The sequence below is a fragment of the Erithacus rubecula genome, assembly GCF_903797595.1.
Source record: "Erithacus rubecula genome assembly, chromosome: 3".
Classification (NCBI taxonomy): Eukaryota; Metazoa; Chordata; class Aves; order Passeriformes; family Muscicapidae; genus Erithacus; species Erithacus rubecula.
The window spans coordinates 24,711,500-24,735,117 of NC_136689.1; the positions used below are offsets into that span (position 1 = coordinate 24,711,500).

Here is a 23,618-nt window from a genome sequence, read left to right on the forward strand (position 1 = left end):
GTTTTTTTCTTCTTACTGCAGTGCTAGTTTGCTTTTTGTAAAATTTACAAAGAAACCAGTGTTACTTTGTTATATTCTGCAGTTCTAAGATCTGAAATGAAAATTTGCCAGAAATACAGAAAGAGCATTGAAGTGAAGCATAAAACAGAGAGGAGAAGAAAAGGAAAAAGAGGGGTTATGACAGGGGGAAAAGACAAAATACATTTTAAAAAGTATAGGAGGGAATGAAGATTTGGTAGGCTGCAGAGTTAGCTGTAAAACTTGCCAGTATTCATTACTTGCTGCTTGGAAAAATGGTAAGCACATCAGTTAGAGAGGGGGTCAGAGCAAAAAAGATGCATCAGCCCTTCAAATTTTGCAATGCCACCAACTCCTAAGATAAAATCAGAGATTCCATCAGATCTCTTCAGTGAGTTGTACTATTGTTTGCTTGTTGGGTAGCTCTCCTTTCCCTCCTTTTAAGTATTTGATAACTGGCTACTTGCTGTGAGAGACATGACTTGCTGCACTGCTGGTGGGAGGGATGGGAAGTCCTGTTTCACTGTTCCTTAAGCTGTTAAAGAGAGCAGCATTCAGTGTTAGACTTTGGCAGCTGAAGTATTGCCATCAAAAGATACATTTCATGTCTAAAGGAATAGTTAGGAGAGGGAACCAGTACTTTGGGGCTGTAGGGGGGATGGAAATTCATGTGAGTCAGCATGCTTGTCTTTCCTGTAATTCAGAATTAACCCATTTTCTCCTCTGCAGTTCACTGCAATACTTGCCTTTAGGAACTTACACAGATAACAAGTCTGTATGGATAAAATGTAACTTTGAACCTCCCTGTGTTTGGTTGGATATAATTGGAGTTTCCTTGGTTTTGTAACATATAAATTACCTGTCTTTGTTGTCTCTGTGTTTGGTCTGCATCAATTTAGGAAGCAGAACCAAGCAGGAGGCGGTGACAAATTTTAAAAATAGTATTTTGAGGAGCTATTTAAGTGCAGAAGGGATAGGATTTCCTAGCTTTATTTCTGTGAAAGTTTGAATGAGAAGTCACTCCCCTTTTTCACCTTCTTTAATTTTGCTTTTTGCACAAGGGTTCATTAACTCTTTTAAGCTCTAGTAGGTGGTCTTCTGTTTGCCCATTTTGCATAATTCTGCCTACAAACTAATGAGTATAAGCTGTGAGTCATTTAAGAAGTGCTTGCTAATTTATTTAGGTTACTAAACTTCTCTTTAGTCATCATTTTTTTAACCTAGCCGAGTTGATAGCCTGGGTATTTCCTTTTTTTCTGAAACACCAGAAATTAAACCGTCCCATGCATAACCGCATCATTGTGGCAAACGTACCCAGTTCTTTAGATACTTATCTTACACTTGCAAGAAACAGAAAGGAAACTTTGACTGGGCAACAAGCAAGATAACTCACAGGTGCAATGAGATTCAACAACACAATTGATCAGACATGTTTATGTAGTCTCATTGCATCTGTAAGTTATCTTAGGACTTTGTCAGTTTGACTAATGCACACATTTGCTGTTTCCTAAAGGAAAGTGTCAGTGTATATCTGTGTATACATATACACATACATGTATATGTACATTTCTATATATTTACATGCTTTCCAAAGGTATATATATGCAGTTTCACAGCCTTTCTTGGATTTTCTCTCCTCTACCACTCTAAGATAAAGCAGTTTGCTTTTGAATATCTTTAACTTCCATTATTACATTTTCACTAAAAGTAAACACTAGGAGCTTATTGAACAGGCACCTTCATTTATGAAGTACTGATTGCTCTTGGGTATTCATCCTTACTTTCTTTTATGGAGACATTTATTGTATTTGTCTTCAAGACTAAGAGAAAAACCATTGAGAATGTCATTTAGCATAACTGAAAAATCCACATCTTTTATTAACATCCAGTATCTTGCCTCTGTTTGACAGTCTGAGGAGTAGTGCATCAAGACTATCCATTTTCTCTTTAAAATTAGAGAACCTATATGTGCACCTTATGGAAGCTCGAGCTCTGTTCAAAAGAAAAAGAGACTGTAGTACAGATTGTATAGTTGTTACTCCAACAGCTTGAGCTATTAGCTCATTAATTCTAGCATTAGTGTATTTCAGGTAATTTAAACCATGTAATAATGTCACAGGTATCATATGTTTTCTGCTAGGTTGGTTATACTGCTATAGCATTTGTTTGATAGGCTTTAGTTCAGAAACAATTATTGCGAACTCATCACAAAACTTGCTAGAAATGTGTTTCCTGCTTTATGTTCTTTAAGTTACATTATTGATAGGTTTGTCTTTATTTTCATTAGAAGTACTCTGATAGCTTTGTGTTGTCATTGATAACAAGAAACTGTTTGTGGGTTGAATGAGGAAAGAATAATTATAGTTAAGTGAGAGTAGCATGACTGCATTGTTCTGGCCCACAAACAATTTGTGCTGCATGGAAGAGAGTTCCTTAGTGTTTGTAACAAAGAAAAAATTGTAATAAATGGCTTAATATTTTTTTGTGTGAAATTGACACTGAATGGAAATAACCTTCTCTCATGAGTCTCTAAGTGTATGGAGAATATTCAAGTAGCAGTTTGCTGTCTTCTCTCCAGAGTAACAAATTGGCCTTAGCAAGCCTGAATAGTTGGAAAGGATGATGATCAGGATTCCTTCAGCTGTTCCAAACTAACTGCTGAGTAACTCAGGGAAAAGTGCCTTAAATCTTCCTCATTTATAGTGCAGAGAGGGGATCTTTTACAGTCTGTCCTGCATTGTAAGAGAAAAGCCAGCACTTCACAATAGGTTGTTACCCTGCACCTTCCTTCACTTCAATTCTGATGATCCCCTGCTCTCTGAGAGGGACTGTGGTACCATTCAGCCCTCTAAGCCTGCTCAGAGAAACCCAAGGACTTTGGCAAACCAAAAGGTGGCCTGACAGGATGATCCTTCATTAAGCAGTCAGTGTTCAGCTTACCCAGACTAGCTGCTCCTAGTGGCACTGGTTTGCTTGTGTATCCTAGTTGTGACTGTGCACCTTCTGTCAATGCAGTTCTGCCTTCCATCAGGAAATCTCTATTCCGTTAATACAGGTAATTCCAAAATTTCAGTGGAGTGGAAATTCATAGAAACACTGGAAAAAAGTGCTCATTTAACCACTTTGATGTTATAAAGCGTGAATACATTACTTTTATTTCTGAACATTATCCAAATTAAAAACTGTGCTACAGTTGACATGTTCTTACCAAATGTTTTAAGGTAGGTAAAACTGCATCTTCTCAAAGTAAACTTTTTAGTTAAATTTCTTTGACTGATCCTAATAAAAAGACTGTGTTTTGCTGTTCTAGAAGTTAGTCTGCTGTAGATTTGATTTCTTTAAATTAGATTAAAGTTGCTGGAAAGAAATTAGTATTAAATTAGGAAACAGCAATCCTCATACTGAATAGAGGAAACATGCTTGCCTTGCAATTCTACAGAATGATCAAGGCTGTTATAAACAGTCATAAACGTGCTTGCAAAGTGTCCTGTGTGAAAACATGGGATATTTTCTGGTCTGGAATGGTCTCCTACATGCTCTGTGTAGTGCAGGAAAGAGCTTTGGGTGCTTTGGAAGGACAGCAACAAAAAAATTGTGCTGAGTAGGGTAGGGAGGCACATGAAGGTAGTTAGTAGGAGTGACAAAGTGGGTAGTGTGCCTGAATGTTTGTTTCTTTATAGCTCACAGGCTCAGGGGTGGCTGTGTGGCTTTGAGCCCTCAGTGGCAGAGCTGCACTGCAATTGCCTCTGTGGCCCTTCTGACAGAAACCTCCCTCTTCTGAGGAGGGCTCCGTGGACCCTGCACTCCCCTGGGGAAGAGACAGAGGACATTGTTCTTTCTGTGAGTGATCTGAAGCATCTGTGGTTTTGTATAAGGGCCTGCAAGATTTGTGATGCTGGACAGAGGAGCACAAATGGGTCCATAGTTCACTGGCTATGGGTGCCTGAGCAGGAATGGCCATGGATTGGGAAAGAGTCTCATCCTGCACTTTGAAAATGGAAACAGTTGGACCTGTATGGTCTGAGGCTGATAATATATGTTAAGCCTGGTCAAATGACATGGAGTGCAAGTTTGCAGATGACAACAGGCTGAGTGGTGCAGGTGACACACCTGAGGGATGGGGTGCCTTTCAGAGAGACCCTGGACAAGCTCAAGGAGTTGGCCCATGTGAACCTCATGAGGTTAAAGGAGGTGAAGTGCTAAGTCCCACACTTGGGTCAGTGCCACCCTGAGTATCAGTACAAGCTGGGGGGGAAGGGATTGGGAGCAGCCTGCTGAGAAAGACCTGGGGATGCTGGTGGATGAAAAACTAGACATGACCAAGCAGTGTGTGTTCAAAGCATCCTAGGCAGAGTGGCCAGCAGGTCAAGGTAAGGGATTTTGCCCCTCTCTGTTCTGGTGAGACCAGAGCTGCAGTGCTCTGCAGTGCTGCATCCAACTCCCAGCATGGGACAAACATGGACCTATTGGAGCAGGTCCATATGAGGTCCACAAAGCTGATCACAAGGCTGGAGTTCCTCTCCTATGAGGAAAGACTGAGACAGTTGAGTTTGTTCAGCCTGGAGAAGAGAAGGCTCCAGAGTGACTTTATTGCAGTCTTTCAGTACTTAAAGGAGGCTTGCGAGAAAGGTGGGGACAAAGTTTTTAGTAGGGTGTGTTGCAGTTGGAGGAGGAGTGACAGTTTTAAGCTAAAAATATAGATTTAAATTATACTTAAGGACAACATTGTTTTAAAATGACGATGGTGAGACACTGGAACAGGTTTCCCAGAGAGGTGGTGGATGCCCCATCCAAGGTCAGGTTGGATGCGACTGAGCAACCTGATCTAGTTGAAGAGATCCATGGGCCTTGCTGAGGGAATTGAACCAGATGGTCTTTAAAGAGCCTTCAACCCAAATCATTATGGGATTTTGTGAAACAAATGCAGCTACCAGGTAACTGAGTTGCTACATCACTTAATAGTGTGGGCCTGTTGAGTTTGCCAATCTGCCTTTGTCTCAGACCCCGTGATGTGTCACACCTTGGGCAGAGTGTTTTCTTCTGTGCCTGGTATGGACAGAGAGTGTGTACAGTCTGCATACATATGAGTATGATCTTGGATTGTTTTAATGCAAAGCCAGAGGGACTGGAATTGGATGATCTTTCAACTCTCTTCCAACCCAAACTATTCTGTCATTTTATGAAAAAGGCTTATTTAATGTTCCATAATAAATTGAGGAACATTTTAAATGCAGATGAACATGAAAACTTTAAAAGGTAACAAGGAATAGTTAAAAGAAGTCCCCATTATTTTTGTGGAACATTTTCAGTGTAATGTGAACTGTCATTAAGGGCTCCATCCGCCTTTAGCAGCTGTGACTGGAATAAGAGCATAAAAGCTTAATCAGAAAAACATGTTGAAAAATGAAGACCAAAAAATCCCAACACTTCATTTGTTTTGCTGGAGTAAGCAAACTAAGCTAATCTTAAAGGGTAGTAGATACACAGGATAATAGAAACTTAAAGTAGAACTGTATGCTTGCTCTTTTAAATTAAGTATTAGGGATTAGGTGCCAAGAAACTAAGACCCAAATGTGACCTCAGATTTGACCATTTCAGTAAAGAGAAATTAAATAAATGCCATTTTGGCATTTAGCATTTCAGCATTTCTGGAGTATAGCTATCATTCACCTAATAAGAAATTAAAAAATAGTGAAGTTCATTTTATCTTTCTCTTAAATGTAAGTGTCAGGAAGAGGAAGTTGCTGTTTATCAAATAGAATAGAGTTAAAATCATCTAATTTTGTTGAGTATATATATTATATAAGGATGTATTCTACTTGATGATGGGTCATTAAGCATGGGCTAATAGGGGAATCCAGGGATTATTTTATAAGGCATAGTATTCCTTTCTTATTTCAGAGTGTTGGTTTACAGCATCTCAAATCATTGTTTTAATATAGAAAAATCAGACTACTTTTTATAGACAGTTGCTAAGACTGTCTTCTCTGTTAATATTTGATCAGGAGACATTTCCCTTGTTAGTGTGGACCATAGCACAGTTGTCAGAGGTCACATGAGATGCTTCAGTTTGAAGCCAGTCACTGGCTGTTTGTGGTAGAAGTGCTGGATGCTCCACTGGGTGGGAAAGAGGAGCTCCTTAACACAGGAACAACAAATCCTCTTCAATATCTGTGTCTGTCTTCCCAGTCTCATTTCTCAGCCTGCTCTCAGTCCCTCGGGATCCTGGTGGTAGACTGTACCTCCTTTCTCTTTTTCCCATAAATTGCTTTTTGGAGCTACAGAAATAACTGCTTTCAAATATACATGACAAGCTGTAGATTTTTACAGAAATTCACTCCTCTTACTGATTTCTCTGTGGTATGATGAGGGCAAGTGTGAATATCTGGTCAGGTTTTTCCATTAGCAGCAAAGAAAAGTCCCTAGACCCAGGAAAGTCACCTTATACAGATATCAGTTGTATAACAAAAACTTTATTTATTTTTAAAGAATCTCTAAAGTTGTACTTTTCTGTATGTATCTGAGTACTGCTGGAAGTGTTTTCAGCTTCAGTTATCAGTCAGGCAACAAAATAATTTGTCTGGTGATCAGTCCAAAAGCAGCAAGCACTGTTTCCTTCAACCTTAACCAAATAGAAAAATGTGGCTTTTTGAATTTACAAGCTTCTTACATGCTCATCTAGATGATAGCAAAGCAATCTTTTGAGGTCACATTAAGAAATACAACAATGAATGTGGAAATATGGACCAGAATCTAAAATTAGAGCCAACTGCAATTCAAGAACAAAAAAGAGGCTGATAAAAGAAGTCAGCATTATCTTTTGGCAAAATGAAAGCTTCTAGGCACTGGTGTTATACAAGTTTTTACTTGGTTTTTCATTTGCTCTTTTACCTTATACTAGTCCCTGTTGTACACAATTTTGGTCTCCTGTTTGCATCCAAAGTAATGTAGTTAGATTTCTCTTTAGTAACTAATCCAAGCATTTTAACATATTTTGCTGGATATTGGGTCAGGTTTTTTGAAAATGTTAGCATTTTTCTAAGGTGAAGTAAAGAAAGGATAGATTGACTACTGATTTAATAAATTAGATGTTTCCAAGTATGTCAAACTTACAGCTATGCACTGTAGAGGAAGTAGCTGAATAAATAATGGAAATTTTATCATGTAAGATTGAAGACTGTTGAAGAATGAACACAACTCTGTTGCAAAGCGTGATGTCCTTTTTTAACCTACAATTAAAGAGAGCTATGAGATTGTTAGCCCAACTTAATGCTCAGAATACCTGGGAAAAATGAGTTGTGGAGTACCCAGAGGATGATGTGTAGCAGGGATTTCTGGGGAGGAGTCTGCACTCAAATGAGTTGGAGAGTAACAAGAATGCACAGCACAGGTCCGTAGATCCAGAAAACTTGTAGACCTTGTGAGTATTAGTTGGGTAACAGGAAGTGTCTTTCTGCTGTGAAGGATATCTAGTCTGAGGAGAAATCATCCATAGTTCAGCATCAAACCAAAAAGATGTATTAACTGTAAGGTCTAAAATTGTTCTGGTCAGAGTCTGTTAAAAGTCATCATTTTAATTAACCATTCCAACAATTGACTGCTGAGTATGTTTATTACCATTTGCCAGTCTGAGCAGTGCTGTTCATACTGTGAAAATCAGAATCCATAATGGCTCTTGAAAACTGAAAGGAAAAATCCTAAAATTCATGAAGAACAGGAAAACTGGCCACCATTAGTTATGGGTAAAAGAATTTCCTTTTTTTTCCCCCCCTGGATGATGTAAACTGACGTAGGATGTAGTAAGGTTAGAGTTTTCTCTTCTCTAGAGCATTGGTGAGGCTTGTACTAGATCAAAATTAGGTACTATACTTGAAGAAAAATGTGGGCCAGTTGAAGGGAATCAGGAGAGAACATCAAAAATTACTTAGAAATACAGAAAACATGAGAACAAGAACATTGAAAGGACTGAGTTTATGCAGTATAAAGGAAGTAAGATTAAGGCTTGAATTGTGTTAGGAGTTACAAAATGTTATGGCAGAAAAGAAATACTCTAGTGAAGAAGTAGCAATTCTTGAATTTAAGAGAGGGAAATTTAGGCCACGTGCTAGGAAAGGGTTTTGAGTAGGAAGAATAGAGAAGTGCTGAAAAATGACTTAGGGGCCTTGTGGAATTTCCATTACTAAAGGTTTTTAAAAATAGATGAGAAAAAATGAGAAATAACTAAACTAGAACTGATCTTGCCTCTAGGTAGTAGGATGAACTAGCTGGATGATCCCACCCATCTCTATTTTCTATTAAGTTTCTTTTTTAATCAAGTTACATCCCAAGGCTCCAATTACATGCATTTTCACACTTTCTCCTCATGTTTATCTTTTTGGAGGAAGCAGTCAGTCTCCCATGTTAATGACTAGACTTTTTACTAATCTTACTCAGGCTGTCCTCAGAAGAATCCTGATGCTATGTACATATGCCAGGCAAGGATCAGTTTTCATGGGTGTTAGTTAAAAATTGGAGCACTATGCCCAGAATTAACAGTACTGAGTTGTGGTAGTCATTCCAATGTATCCAAGTAAGCCCCTCATTTAGAAATTAATTAGTTGCAGTGTAGTAATATTTGGAGTCTCTGACCACAAGAGGAAAATTGGAGTTCTAAAATCTGGGTTTTCCTATTTTGATCCCAGTAGGCTCCAGTAAGTAACTGTTTGGTTTATTATTTATTATGCATTATTCATTGTGCCATTTCTTTTTATGACTCTGAAGTGATTTGTATGCTGTTGTAGAAGGTAGAGCCCTATTGTCTGTCATTGTGCATGTTGCTTGGATCTCATTTTATTTGTAAAAATAGTAAAAAATTCTACATCCTAAACTCCTGGTCAAAAAGTTCCATTATTCCTTTCTGGAACGTGGTTGTATATGAGGAAAAAAAAACATACCAAGCACATCTATTCTATTGTTATTTAAATTATTCCTTGGTATTATTTGGTTTGAATATTTATTAGTTTTTTGATAACTCCTTAAATTATTCATAAAGGGTAGCCATACAGTTTGATGGAAAAAGCAGTACAATGAAACCTTATTTTGCATTGCCAGCTTCTTTCATACAAACTATTCTTCAGTTCTTTTATTTTTAGTAAAGGCTTGCAAGGTGCTGGGAACCTCTGTTGTGTTTCTTGCAGCATCCCCTCCCTCTTGGTTTCAGTGGGAGGGAAGAGCATCCAGCACCTCACCATGCTGTATGCCCTGGTGTGGTTTAGATGAAATAATAAATATCCTCCAAGTGAGATTGAAATGAAGAGGCAAAGGTCAGGAAAGAGAGATTTCATTTCCCATAAAATATGAAAAGTGTATGAGGAATTACTGATGTAGGGAAAAAGAGAATAAAACATTGTTTTAGGTGATTTATGGGATTTTCTTTTGAATCCCACAAGACTCCAAAGAAATAAGGGCAATTGCTATACTGACTGAAATATCCATGTGTATGTCAAGTGTCTGACAGGAGTCAGCAACAAATACTTGACAGGAAGGCATAAAACCTTGCAGTAAGCAGATTGAGGAGGGATTATTTTCATATGCTGTGTCTCATCCTCATCTCTAATATGTATAGGTTTGCTTAAACCCTGAGGTATAAGATTTAGTGTTTATTCTAAAAGGTTTTCTCTTTTCTATGGGCATGTATCACTGGAGGTTCCTATTATCAATATACCTACAAAATTATCTTCAGACATATTGGCAGATATTTGGTCTTATCAGCATCTTGCATCAGTGATCTTTTAGTCTGGTTTTGTTTAGATGGATGCTTCTTTTTGTAGCTTTTGAATTTGACATGTTCTACCTTCATCGACTATCTCTTTTCTCGTTTTGTGTTTTTGACTCATGGCTCACTCTTTTCTACTTGAATTATTATGATGACTGCTAAAACCTAGAATATCTTTTGACCAACTGCCTTGTTTTTATTAAATTCTTCACCTTATCTTTGCCAGACTGTGTAGTGAATTTGGCATTTTAATATATCTGACTTCTTGTTTAATTACATGAGTCTCTTGTGTAATACAAGTCCTTCGCCAAGACTGCCTGCATAAAATATGAAATACAAAATGAGTCTCAGGAAAGGTCAGTTTTGGTGTTAATATTGTAGATCAGTGTGAAGCCTACTTGACTCTGAAGAGCCTGGATTTTAAAATACATGGTAGTCCAGTGTCAGATTATTGACCAATTTCTTTTTTTCTTTCCAGCTGAGCTGCCAGGATCATCTGCAATCAAGCTCTCCTCCTTGTGTGATCTTCCAGCTCAGCTGGAAGAATTGTACCAGCAGGGCTTTGTCTTGGCTGCTGTCCACCCTTTTGTGCAACCAACTGATGAAAAAGAGAAAACTCCCCAGGAACAAATCTTCAGGGCTGTGCTTATCAAGAAAACAGAAAGGTAAAGCACTTCCAGTGAACTGGGATAAAAATAGACAATTTGATTTCCTGCTGAGTTTTGACCTACATCAGGAAATTATAGCAGAGTTTACTGTGCAAGATTTTTTGGGGGGATTTTTTTTTGTGGGCTTGAACAGGCTTAACATGTTCTTCATGTTTACAATTTGTCTGCAGTTTGGCAGGCAGCTTGGAGAATAACAAGTTGAAATATGCTCTGTATTTTGGAATGTGTTGTCATGAGAAGCAAACAAACAAGCCCTATGTATGACAGTTTGTGAGGATGGTCTTGTTGGTATCCTTTAAGAATTTATTAGATTAAATTATGACAGGGGAATTGTTTGCTTAGAAAAGGCATATTTTGTATTTAGATGGTTACAGTTAATGCAATTAATTTGAGAACTGTAGTACTAAAGCATACTTCTTAAATTTATGTGTAGACTTTAGGCCCTTCTTTAAACAATACAAGTTCTTTCAAATTTTTAGCCAGTGCAAATTCCATAAATAAAAAAGATTGCTTTTCTGCTCTGTTCACTTCTTAAAATGTATCAGGAATATTTTTCATAATCAAACTATGAATATTAATAAGGAAACAGGAATTCTTTTATGATTTAATTTGATTTCTAAAAAGAAAAAAATAGGATGTGCTGTTAAATAGCCCAGAAGAAAATGAAAATGTGGATATTTGTAAGCATATGATTTTTGGTTAAAACCTAATTTAATATTATTTGACCACCCCCAGCTCTGCAGCTAGCTGTATTGTTGCAGCCATTTTCTATGGTTTTCTACATTAGCTGCATTCCCCAGCCCAGCCCTTCTTAAAATGACCATTTCTGAAAGCTGGCAGATAATTAAACCTCCCATCTGCCAATCCTACTCCCTCTCTTTGTGCTGATGCTTGAAGGAAAGGATGTAACTTGTTTATACTTCTATTTAAAAAGCAAACCCTTCACCATTCAATTTGCTTCAGCCTAGTAGCCAGTTGATAGAGGTTATGGACAGAGTTAAAACTCAGCCTCTGACCTAAGGAAAAAGTTCTGCATTTTCTTACCAAGTATATGTAGGCATTAGGTATCACAGGCAATTTGAGCTTCTAAAATAATTCTTAATTTACCTTGACTTGATTTTAGTTTTATTCATACAGAACTTCATGCTGGCTTGCCCAATATTATTGTTTAAATGGCTTCCATTTTTGTGGTTAAAACATAGAGTGTTTGGCTGAACAGTGGCCTTGCTGAGTGATGTTGGGCTGAGCTTGTGTGGTTTTGGGTCCTTGTCTTCCCTGCCTATGTAATACCTTGCTGCAAGCAATGAAAGTATTGCCATGCATGAGTTTGTAATGTTAAGTAAGCACTTAAGACTTCTGTTAGTTAAGGGTCTGAGGGTTCAACATCTTGCAGGTCTGAGCTCTGAAGACCTGCCAGGGAAGAGCAGCTTCCTTCTCAGTGGAGTGATGTGGCCCTCAAGCCAGAGCACTCAGTGTGTCACTGCTCTCACCCTGTATCCAATAGTTCACATCTGTACAGAGTGATTGTGGAAGAGTACAAAATCTTAATTGCCTGCTCAATCACTTGGGTGCCAGTGTCACACATTTTGGACAGCTGTAAATGACTGTACAAAATTGAAGACAGTAGAGAGTCTTGAACCAATTATATTTCCTTTTACATTCACAGTCCATTTCTCTGCATTCTCTTATCTGTCATTTCTGACTGCCTAGGGAAGCGGAAGAGACGTGGTGAAGCAGGAAAAAAACAAGTACCAGAAAGGGAAATTACATCAGTTGGATGTTTCATGTAGCTTAAATGTTCCTGAATTTGGCTGAGAGTATGGAAGCAGCTTCTTCCATCGTGTGTGGGTGCAGCAAATATTTGCATTGCCAAGTGTGGAGAAGAGAGATGGGTGTTGCACAGATTTCAGATGACTATGGCCTGCATAGAGGCCACCTGTATCTGAACTGCAAGTTTATGTCATTCCACGAACAGCTGAGGACTAAAAATATGTAACAGCATGAAAAAAAAAGAGACATACTGTTAATTTTTTTAATTAACCTTTCTCATTACACTGCTGATAATGATTAAATTATATTTTTTCCCCTGAGGACTGTCAAGTGTGTTGTCATCTTAAGACAGTTGAACAGTTTAATCATGGGTAGAAGTTAGGTCTGCTTAGGCTAAGATCAGATGAGTGTTTATTTCTGTCAGAAGATTTTAGGAGTGGAAGTAGTCCAGCCACAGTTGTGGGGTCACTGGTAATGTCATTTTCTGCTGTGGAGCACAAATCCATCCCTTTGGTGGTATGGTGTTCATGGGGAGACAAGTGTCATAAAAAACTCTGTGCCTTGGTGATGTGGGGCACACCCTTGAGCTTCCTGGGCGCTTTCTGCAGAACACCTGAGGCTGCAGCTCTTTTCTCACTGCAAGTGTTTCACCACAGGTGAAACTTCATCTGTCCATTGTCTGGCAGATACAGAGTGTGTTTTCCATGTTCCTTTTTATGTTCCCTGAATGGAACAGAAATTAAATCATTGTATTAGTGCCTACAGTAATGTCAGTTCCATCTATAGAGACAGAGCTGCATGCTTGAATTAGTCTTCAGTCTCTGTTGCACCTTTCCATGTCAGTTTTATGGTATAAAATTACTAGTGTTGACTTGTGCTTAGGACTTAGTTTTATAGCTCTGCCTCTCCAAAGGTAGAAAGAGGCTATGCCATCTGCAGCAGATGATGGGTATCAGTAACACCATGCTGCTGCTGTCAATGAGATTTGCAGTGATTGAATTTGTTCAACAGTAAAATGGAAAAGGTAGTGCTGAGGCATGTTGTGTGTTAGAATTTGTGGAAGCAGTACCTGTTAGTGTTATTTTTATCCTATTTTGCCAGTGTCCTGTGGTTTCAAAATACTCCTTGTGAATTTACATTGTACATGTGGCATTGTACATTAAGATGACTTTAAAGTCACTTTGATAGCTTTGTGTTTAATCTGTACTGGTATCTCTGGCTTTGTTGGCTATGTAATCATGAGTGGTAAATATGGGAATAGGAGTCATTCCTGTTGTAGGACGTTTGAAGAAACACATCCCTAACATACATGAGAGCTGTACATGTTGAAAACCAAGGATTGTCCGCTGGAAGTGTTAGGGAAAATAGGGAATTAAGGGACATATTTTTAAAAAAATCAACAGTGCAATTTTTTGCAGTGCAAAAGGTATGTTCAATTAAAGTAAGTGAAGTAAGTGTAGGAGTGTTTATTTCTTTAGAGGCACTGGGCATGAAGATAGTCTACCAAGTTGGTAAACAACTCTGCCATTGCTCTCATTAAATTTAATATAATAAATTTAAATATTTTTGTAGCATCTAATTGCATGGTGTACACTAAGCAGTTGATTGGAAAGTGCTTTGAAAGTCACATAGAATAGAGTCAGATAAAAGAATAATAAATTCAGTGCTCATACTTTCTTTCTAAATTTCAGTGGACTTAACTAAAAAACAGTTGTCTGTTCTGTTGTCTGTGCTGAGTTCTGAGATATGTGGGCTTCTAGAAGAAGAAATCTTGAAAAAACTTGTATCAGTTGTGTGAAGAAAACTCTTAGAGCCCAGTGTTTTACAGGGTTTTTTTTCCCGAATTTAGGGATGGCCCCAAGAGTGAAGCACAGGTGTGGCTTGCTGTTCACAGTCACGCTTGAGATGAGTAGATTTACCCTGATTGACACTTAGAATCTCAGGAAAGGGAATAAAAGCTGAAAAGCATGAACATGTGACAGTGTGTCTCTGCTGATTGAAGGGATGGGGGAAGGTCCAGGTATTTTGGAGGTTCTGGCTAACCAAGATGAGGAGAGTTACACATGTTGCTTACATTCCCCTGAGGAACAGAAATCAGTAGTTCCTTTTGTGTGCAATAACCTTTTTCTCCTTGGCCTTTTATTTCCACACTCACTGTTGTTTTGCTTTAATAATCTCTGTGCAGGGGTCTTGGGTGCATTCTTATTTTGGACAGTTTGTGGCTGTTGCAGATTACCTGTTCTCTGCAGAGAAATTGCTAAGTCAGCCCCTGAACAAAATTATAACAAAACCATAGCACAAAGCAGTTTGAACTTGTTCCCAGCAACCTGTGGTGTGATACCACTGTCTGGATCTTAATGTTTTGAAATTCGATGTCAGTTAAAATGTTTTGGTTTCCCTTTCTAAGTACTGAACACTGGAAGGCAACTTCTATTCTCTTTTACCAGGAAATGTACAGGGTCTGGGCTTACAAACTGTCCACTTATAATAGTTTTGACTTCTTTGCAGATACTTCATTTCACCATGATAGAGAAGCATATATATGAGATATAAATGGTATTTCTAAGAATTATAAATATATATTTAAATATATAAATGGTATCCTAGGAATTTTTTTTCCATTGTTCCATCTCTGTGTTGGGAGATACCATCTACAGGTTTTACCTTCAGTCAGTAAAGCAACCAACAGGGAAACATTGCACTGCACAAGTGGACTAAGTAGTATAATTTAACCATAATTTTTTAGAACATTTTTCTAAATGTTCTAAATTTCTCTGTTTACTTCAGACAGCTTTGTAGCTGTTTTCCCTTTCTGCAAAATAATGAGGTGTCATGTATTTACTTGATGAGAGGGTTCCAATTCTATTTCTGTAATTCCTGTATCTGTTAGTCCTGGCAAAATGCAAACTATCATTGGTTGGATAATAAGAACTCTGCTTATCTGCAAGAGAATATGACAGAGTGAGTTCAAAAAAGTTTAATAGTAAATTAAGATTTTTACGGTTTCCTGATTTCGCTGGTTTTTCACTTTGGTGAAAGTAGGTACTCTGCATTGATACAATATATTTGTATTTTGAATATAAGTGTGTATATGCATGTGTGTCTGTTTGGTTTTCATGTAGGATTTAAGCTTGAAGATGAGAAAGGTCTGAATTTATCTTCATGAGCATTAGGATCAAGCAAGTTTTTATGCAAGTGCTGTGTGTGTTGTTGCTCTCAGCAGGCTGATTTCAGCGTAATGAAAAGATAATATTTATTCCATGCCCAAGATTCAACAGATATCTTCCTTTAGCTCAAAGGACAATGGTTTGAGTTTTGAAGACTTGTTATTTGTTACAAGTTCAAAGAAATACATATTTCCTCACAATAACTTGTAACAGTGACCCAAAATAAATGTTCTTTCATCTGTATTCTGAACATTATAAACACTGCACATTAAAGATGCCTGCGTATCAATACAAGCCCAAACTTTTCTGAAGAATCTTTATATACTGTCATTAAAAAAAGTTTATAAATTTTACTAACAAATAATACATATTCCAGTGATAAAGTTTCCTATAGTAAAGAAAATGTTTAGGTGATAGCATTAAAACAGTGGCACGTGGGTTAGACTTCAGGCTCTTAGGATGCAATATACTTTCTATTTTTATAAAAAAATGGTGTGTTTTTTGGCTGGGCATCATAAAACCTATGGCTTTTTAGTTGTTGCTTTCTTGGTTTTCAGAATTTTGCTGGATTTTAAACCTGAAATTGTAGAGATAGCAGCTGCTCATGTTAATCACTTTGGTGTGATTTTCTTGTTTTTGTAATGTAGACCAGTTTGTTGTGAATGTACAGCTCTATTTGAATGGTAGAGCTCTTCCTGTGTAGTGGAAAATCTCAAAACTGCACTTACATTCTTAGCATCATCCTAATGAAATGGTAATTTTAGAGTGTGCAATTTACGAGTGTGTTTTGGCTTGCTGAGCTCATGGGCACAGGGAACTTCAGGAAGATTAGGACCAAATGTTGGCTTCCTCTATTCCTTCTTGTATCTGAAAAGGATTGGAAATCCAGTTTGTAACAGACACCAAGTTGTCAGCTGTAATAGTTACTCTGCAAGTTACTGGTTCTCCACAGCTGGTTATGGTTTTTCTACCATGAAACAGTGCTTAACAGCAAACAGCTGTGCAGGAAATGACAACCTAGTGAAACCACCATTGTAACATATTTTCGGCCAGTGAATTTACAATTATAAGTTAAAATCTTATTTATTCTATGTATAATCCTCTTGTTTAGTGGCACTAGAAGCCTTCTTTAGGATTCAGAATGACACTTTGTGGAAGTCTGTGGTCCTGAATCCTTTCTGTATTTGTAAAACTTCAGAGTATTCTCTACCCCCACCCCAGAGTCCTGTGAATGCTCTTCCTCTGCTCAGCATCAGGTAGACTGAAATTCCACCTCACTTCTTTGCCATCTTGTGATTAAGGTTGTCCGTGGTGAGCACTGAGGGCACCTACAGTGGCAGAGGAATTCTTCTTCAGGAAAATTGTTAATGATAAACAAACAATGAAGAAAAACAAATGAAAGCCCAGGGTGTATAAGTTGCAATGCAGTTTTCTGTCAATCTCCATGGCCAGCCAGTGGTTGTCCTCTCTTGGGGTAGGAGGCAGGAGACTCCCCTTCCTCACTGCAGGGAAAGTGCTCATGTTGTTCATGCTGTCCCTTGTGTTCCTTCTCTGGTATCCCAAAATGTGTTGCAGTGAGTACAGGGTGTTGGAGTGAGTCTGGATGTAGCAGCTTCTCTGGTTCATCCTGGCTTCCAGGAAGAGTACAGCATTAGTGTATCCAGGTGTGCTTCTTTCAGGGCTGGACCTTTTTTAATTAACCCAGCAATTTTTTTTATCAGAGGAATAAAAGTAGTACAAAACCTCCAAATGTTTGCAGGAATGAAGGGAGGAAGATTCAATTTTCCAATTTAGGAGGATGAAAGGAAAAGGAAGAACTTGCTGAGTGTGCATCCAGAAGAAAAGGGAGATCTTTAGAGCTGCTGAAGCTTACACGTATTTTTGACTAAACTGATCTCAGCAATTCTCTTTCTCTTCTGCTTTTTGTCGAGAAATATTTTATGATGGGAAAGTAAAAATCAACTTTGCATAAAACCATTGCTTTAATTTTAAAATATTTTATATGTTGGACTCCCAGTAACATCCTGTGCTATAAAAATGGTAAGAGACTCCAGGGTATAGATTATTGGGTTATTTCTCACGATTGACATCAATCCTTTTTCAGAAAAGAGCAGAGGAATTCAAGTGCACAGAACTGTGCTCTTTGGACTTTTTCTCTTGCTTCTGGGACCTTGATAGATGTACCTTTTCTGGGGATCCTACTTCATAGTTGCTAATGAAAGTGGTCCTAAAAGTAGTCTCATTAAATTAATAAAATTAAAACTATATTAATTTCTGTTGATACAGAAGTTACCTGTACCTATATTTATCTACTTCTCTATGACTGTATTAACAATATTCAGAGTTTAGTGACACACTTTTATGATCTTTATGAAATACTTTATGATACGTGTATGAAATGCACCATTTATTGCATAGAGACTAGAAACAATTCCTTACCCACCTGGCTTTGCTTAGAAAATTATTTTTGTGGTCTGTGACATCCACAGGTATTTATTATTTTTGTGTGAAAAGCTATGGCTCTTGTTCTGTTTATTTGCTTTTGACAGAATAAGAGGCTTTTAAAGTTTTCCTAAAAAGGTGAAAACTACCAGTATAGACAAAGATATGCTTTTAACATATATAGACAAAATTTACTTGAGAACATAGAAAAACACTTCTTGGAAATATAGAGTCCTTCTATTGGATGATTTTAACTAAGGTTTTTATGGCTTTTAGTAGGATCTATTAAGTGTGTTCTGTAAAATAATGTTCTTAATATAGTGCAGTTGTATTTGATACCATTTCTTTCATGAGCCCTAGTGCAGAGGTAGCCCTCAAACTGTTAGAGAAGGAATTATCTCCAGTTAAATATTTCCAAGCAGAAGTGTATTTTAAACTAAGTGCTTCTTGAAGGAGTTAAACAGGACATTTTAAGCAGCTGTAGTAATAATCACTGTATTTTTAGGGATATAATCTGTATCTCAGATAACTCTTACTCCTTTCCAAGAGTTTGGAAGCAGGTTCTCAAAAAATTGCACAAAATCAGAGCTCAGGAGCTGTTCAGGGGAGAAGAGGAATTAGGAGAGAGTGGTTCAAGGCTGGCTTCTCTCTTCCTTATACCTGTGTATAGACTTTACCAATATAGGTTGAAAAGGATTTATTTTTTCACGTAGCCAGGGGATTCAAACCTTAAAATACAGTCTTTCTCATTCATTCAGAGTAATTAGAATAGTGTATTTTCATGTAGATCATAGCAGTGCCTGAGTTGTGAACAGCCTTTGCCAAATGGGTGGGCACAGAAATAGCATGACATATACTTAATTTCTGGGATTTGATATCTTTACTTTGAGTTTGAGCTGGCATATTTTACAGTCTCTGGGAGGGGAGCAGCTTCCTCAGCTGGGCTGGAAGGGAGCTTCTATCCAAGAAGGGAAATAGTGGAGATGTTTGTTCCTTGCATTTGTAGAATTTTGCAGTTAACCCCTTAAAATGGGATTGGTTCTCTAAAAAGGGCTTGGTTCCTTGCTGCCTGTTGCTGATAGCACACTTCTGGTTTGTAGAGATACAACAGCCAAAGCACTGGTGAGTTGTATTTGCTCCACTTGATGTTGTATGCACTTTGCAATATCGAGTGGCAGTTTTGATGGTTTATCGATTGCTTGAGCATCAGAGAGCCCTAGTTCATATCATTTCTGTCTGGAGCATGGTTAGATAACATCAGGGCTACTTTTCCTGTTAGTCATATTCAGATTAAAAAAAGAAAAAAGTAGCTCCAGCTATGAGCAGTAAAACCACTAGCAGGGCAATTTTCTGAAGTTTATTTTTGTTCTCAAGTTTATCTGTGGCAGAAAGTCTGCACAAAATAGGTTTTCTTATCTAGACTTTAGAACACCAAAAATGGTTGTCTGCAGTACACATGTTGTCCCTCTCAAAATGATTTTTTAATTTTTTTGACAAAGTTGTTCTCGCTACTTTAATTTATGTGGGCCTGTTGCAGAGGAGTAGTGCTGGAATACCATTAGTCCCCCAGTAATGACTTGTGTAAATTCTGTAAAGATATTTGGCGAATTTTCATGAACACTAATGCTTCATTAAAATTTTTGTCGAGAATGAAGTAGAGAATGGAGCCACAGGTTATAAGAAGAACCTAGAAAAGAGGGGGAAAAACAGATAGGGAAAGGACTTCATAGTTCCCAAACAATGCACAGTCTGCTACCACCTGTTCAGGTGTAAGTGAGAGAAGTGAGAGTGTAGCCTGTGTGGAAGTGGGAGGATCAAATATAGCAAGTGTCTGCAGTATTGCCTAGGAAACACTGCCAGTTTGCAGTCAGCAGCCTACGCATCCCTTGGCTCTGGGGAACTGTAAATGTCTCGGGAAAGCCCCTGGGACCATCTGCAGCTGAAGCGTGTCCTACGTGTCGTGTCACACAGTCCCAGTCCCCAGAACAGCCCTTTTGCACAGGCTTGCTTTTGCAAGCATGGCAAGCCTGCCAAGCCCCTGGTTTGCTGCTTCCTCAGCACTCCCAGTTCAAGCTTCTGTACCCTTCTTCCTGTCCTCTAGGTACCCGGCCATCAAACAACTGCTGGCCAGGATTAGCTCTTCACTTGGAACTAGATATTTTGATTCTCTGTGAAGTGTTAGATAACTGCTTTGTTACTAATCCCAAGAATGACAGGCTAGGTTTTATTTTTAATGTTCTTCCATGTATTCTGAAAAAGGGAGAAAGTGAGTGGTTATCTAGATATCCTCTACTGATCAGGTGCATCAGTTTGGTTCCATGGGAGTCTGGAGGAGATGAAAACTGCTTTCAGTAGCACTGCCTGCAGACTGTTTCTGAAGATCATTCAGTTAACTTCTAAACATTCCCTTGGCATATTTTGATCCATACCTTATTTCCACAGTGCTCATTTGTTCAGCAAATGCATATGGCAGGTGCCATTTGCTTTGAATTATTTTAGGAGTTAGTCTCATCTGAAAGAGAAGGAACTTCAGGCATAACTTTACATTTCTCAGAAACAAAACATATTTAGCCCCTGGTTTTAGATGTTAACTTGGAATGGTTCTAGATAAAGAGATGGGGTTTCTTTGAATTGCTGTCTGAAATAAATCTATCAGGCTGCCCTGTGGGGCACAGAGCATCTGTCAGAACATTGCATTGGAACTTTCTTTTTTGTATATCCTGAGTTATATTATCCATGCATCTCCTTGGTGTTGGCCCTAGATGCCAGGCTGCTGGAAGTATTTCTTGGACAGAAAAAGAAGTCTGGAAGTCCCTAAGGGATTTGCTCCCGTAGCATGTGGGTCAGATACTGTAGCTGCCACTTGTCAGAACTGTATTGAGCTCAGTGGGGGAGAATGCATTGGAGCCAAAGTTTTGTCTGAAGTTTAGCTCTCCACAAGAAATACTTATAAATGGGAATAAATGGGATGCCTGGGTATCCAGTGGTAACAATAGAATTTGACCCTTCTTTTCTGTCTGCCTCTTTAGGTCTTCAAAAGCTGACGTCAATAATGAAGGCTATGTCTTGGAGGTAGAATGCTGCTCCTCTTTAAACCACCTTTCAGAGAAAAAGGAGATCCCTGATTTTATTAAGAAAGTGAGTAAAAATAAAAGGGGGGCAAACTCCAAAACAGTGTGCTTTTATTTGCACTATAATTACTGTTTCTAGTTTTGTCAGCTTGGCAACAGGCATACTTATCACTTGGACCAGCTGAAATACTGCCCTAGAATTTGGTGTTAAGTATCTGAACAGCAGTTACACTTCTTGAGAGAAACAAGTCTGATCCTATTATTATTATTATTATTATTATTATTATTATTATTATTATTATTGTTATTGTTATTATTTGTAGTGTCACAGGAGAATGACCTCTCACAGATGATATCAATTTAGAAGATGGTCCTATAATGTACAACATTTTATGTTGAAACAATATATCTAGTTCCCATTTTAGTGTCCAGATACCCTATTGAATAGTTCTTTACCTAAAAGGCCTTTTACCTCCAGGGAAGCCCTCAGATTATTTAATTTTTGTTTCTATATCACATGGTGTTTGATAGAGTTGGTATTGATAACCTAAATACTTTTGCGAACCAAAAGAGTGTTGCTTACAATTAAATATTAAATATATACTGGGGAATTTGAAGAGAATACTGCAATTCTTTATCTCTTGCCTCCTTTTAAAAAATTGTTATTGACACTATAATATTCTGCCAGACCAGAAATTAGCAGTTTATGTCCATTTTAGTGAAGAATGATTCAGATTGTGCATGTTTCAAATTCTGCAGCATCTGTTGTGTTGGTTGCATGTTACATAAACTAGCACTGAGTAGTGTATTTATTTAGCCACAGGGTGTTGGTAGGCATACTGGTCTAGATTTAGTCCATTTGCAGTGATAACAGTTAAGAAAATTTCTAGAACAAACTACAGCACAAGCTTTATAAGCTTCATGGGGACTCAGCTTGACAGACTACACTCATCTTCAACCTTTCATTTTTACTGTGAATTGTAAGAACTGGATTAAAAATAATGCAGCTGTAACTATCTGATACTTAAAAGATATATAGATTTTAGTATCAGAACAAACTGAAGTTTTTGGAACAAATAATAATATTCAAAAATTTGAGCCCAAATTTAGTTTCAGGTCAAACTGTGTTATTACACTACTATTCTGATGTTATTTTGGATTATTTCAAAGTATTCACACTCAGGAAATACTGGTGTACTTATTGTGTACCAGTTTCAACATGTTTGATTTTGTTCTTCAGTTCTTTGAGTCAGAGTAGAAATATAGGCATAACTGTCACAACTGGTAGCAAAATTGTGCATCATTGAAACAGAAAATTTCTTTGCTTCTGTAACTTCAGAAAGAGTATGGATAACATGAAAACAAAATGACAATCCAGGAGTCATCTTATTTCCATAAATATCCAATTCTGAGACTCTTTAGAATGCTTTTCTAGGCATGGAAATGTTTCTGTTGATAGAAGCCATTTGATTATGGGGTTATGAAGATCCCTTTTTGAAAGATAATAATTTAAATTTTAATAGCTAGAATGTATATTTACTGTTTCTCTGTAGGTTGAGTATGTCGCTCATCCTAAGATGTTATTTGATGTAGAGAAATTTGAAGCTCTTTGAAGCTGTTGCTGTCAAGTGCATGCTGTGTCACTGTATCTGATTATACACATTGTGAAAGTCTCAACACTTTTATGTAAATCTAATTCAGGAAACAAGACTTGTTTGGGAGTAGGAATTAACTGTCATATTAACTAATTTGTCTGAGCAACAAAAATATCCATTGCTTTTAAGGGCATATAAATCAATGTTTACAAAAAAAATAAATGGAAAAAGAAAATATGTTCTTCAAACAAAATAGTAACAAAGAGCTGTTAGATAAGGCAATTCCTTTCTTTAAAAAATTAACAGCCTTCTAATTCTTCTCAAACTGTAGAATATAATTGAAGTTAATAGAGTATTTTAATTAAATAGGGAAATTCTTTATCTTTTCATAAGCTTTTCATAACTGAGCCTTTTAGCACAGGTTTATCATCTTACTGTATTGCAAATCACTGTATTTAAAATCCCCAAACTAAATAGAATAGCCATATTTTCAAAACAGAATAACAGGAATTTCTCCTTGAGCTTACTAAAAAAATTCATATACACTGAGAAAAATAATTTTATTAATTTTATTGTGTGGTGCTGAGCAAGTATGACTTACCTTGAGTTTGAACAAGGATGCAATTTTAATAACTTTGCTGGATTGACTTTTTGTTGCATTGAATTTCTACATAATATTGAATATTAACTTCTTCCTTCTGCAAACACAGTACAATTTTGCAGTGGCATGTAGCATAGGTAATATGCTTTTTTTCTTCTGTAGCTCTATATAAATGTGTAACAAGGAGGTTATTTCACCTGGAGAACACTTCTTGCTCACTGAAACAAAGTGCCTCAGTGCTGACTACAAAACATTTAGGAAATGTCAAAGAAGACTCTCTGGTCAAACCTGTGTTCTGTTGCTGAGATCTCTCTGTGCTGCTGGACCTTGTCCCAGTTCTTCACTCTCTCCATTGCTTTTCTGCCCTGGTTTCTGACTATGGCAGGGCAGGGAACATTTTAATATTGGGGACATGATGTCGCATAAAATACGCTCTTCCTGTACTTTAAAATCATGTAAACATACCACACTGTGCTTGTTCTTTTTTTGTGTATCTAGTGCAACTTAACCTGTCCTAAAGAGCTCAAACAGT

The 23,618-nt window shown here is 37.6% G+C and overlaps 1 protein-coding gene across 2 annotated transcripts in view; it reads left to right on the plus strand.

Moving 5' to 3' along the window:
- The window catches only part of RFTN1 (raftlin, lipid raft linker 1), a 106,750-nt gene that overhangs the window by 40,939 nt on the left and 42,193 nt on the right, over nucleotides 1–23,618 (plus strand). For both annotated transcript variants that reach the window (XM_079300148.1, XM_079300149.1), the window contains exons 3-4: nucleotides 10,251–10,437; nucleotides 20,849–20,957. In XM_079300148.1, the coding sequence (XP_079156274.1) occupies nucleotides 10,251–10,437; nucleotides 20,849–20,957 (296 nt within the window). The remainder of the gene's footprint in view (nucleotides 1–10,250; nucleotides 10,438–20,848; nucleotides 20,958–23,618) is intronic.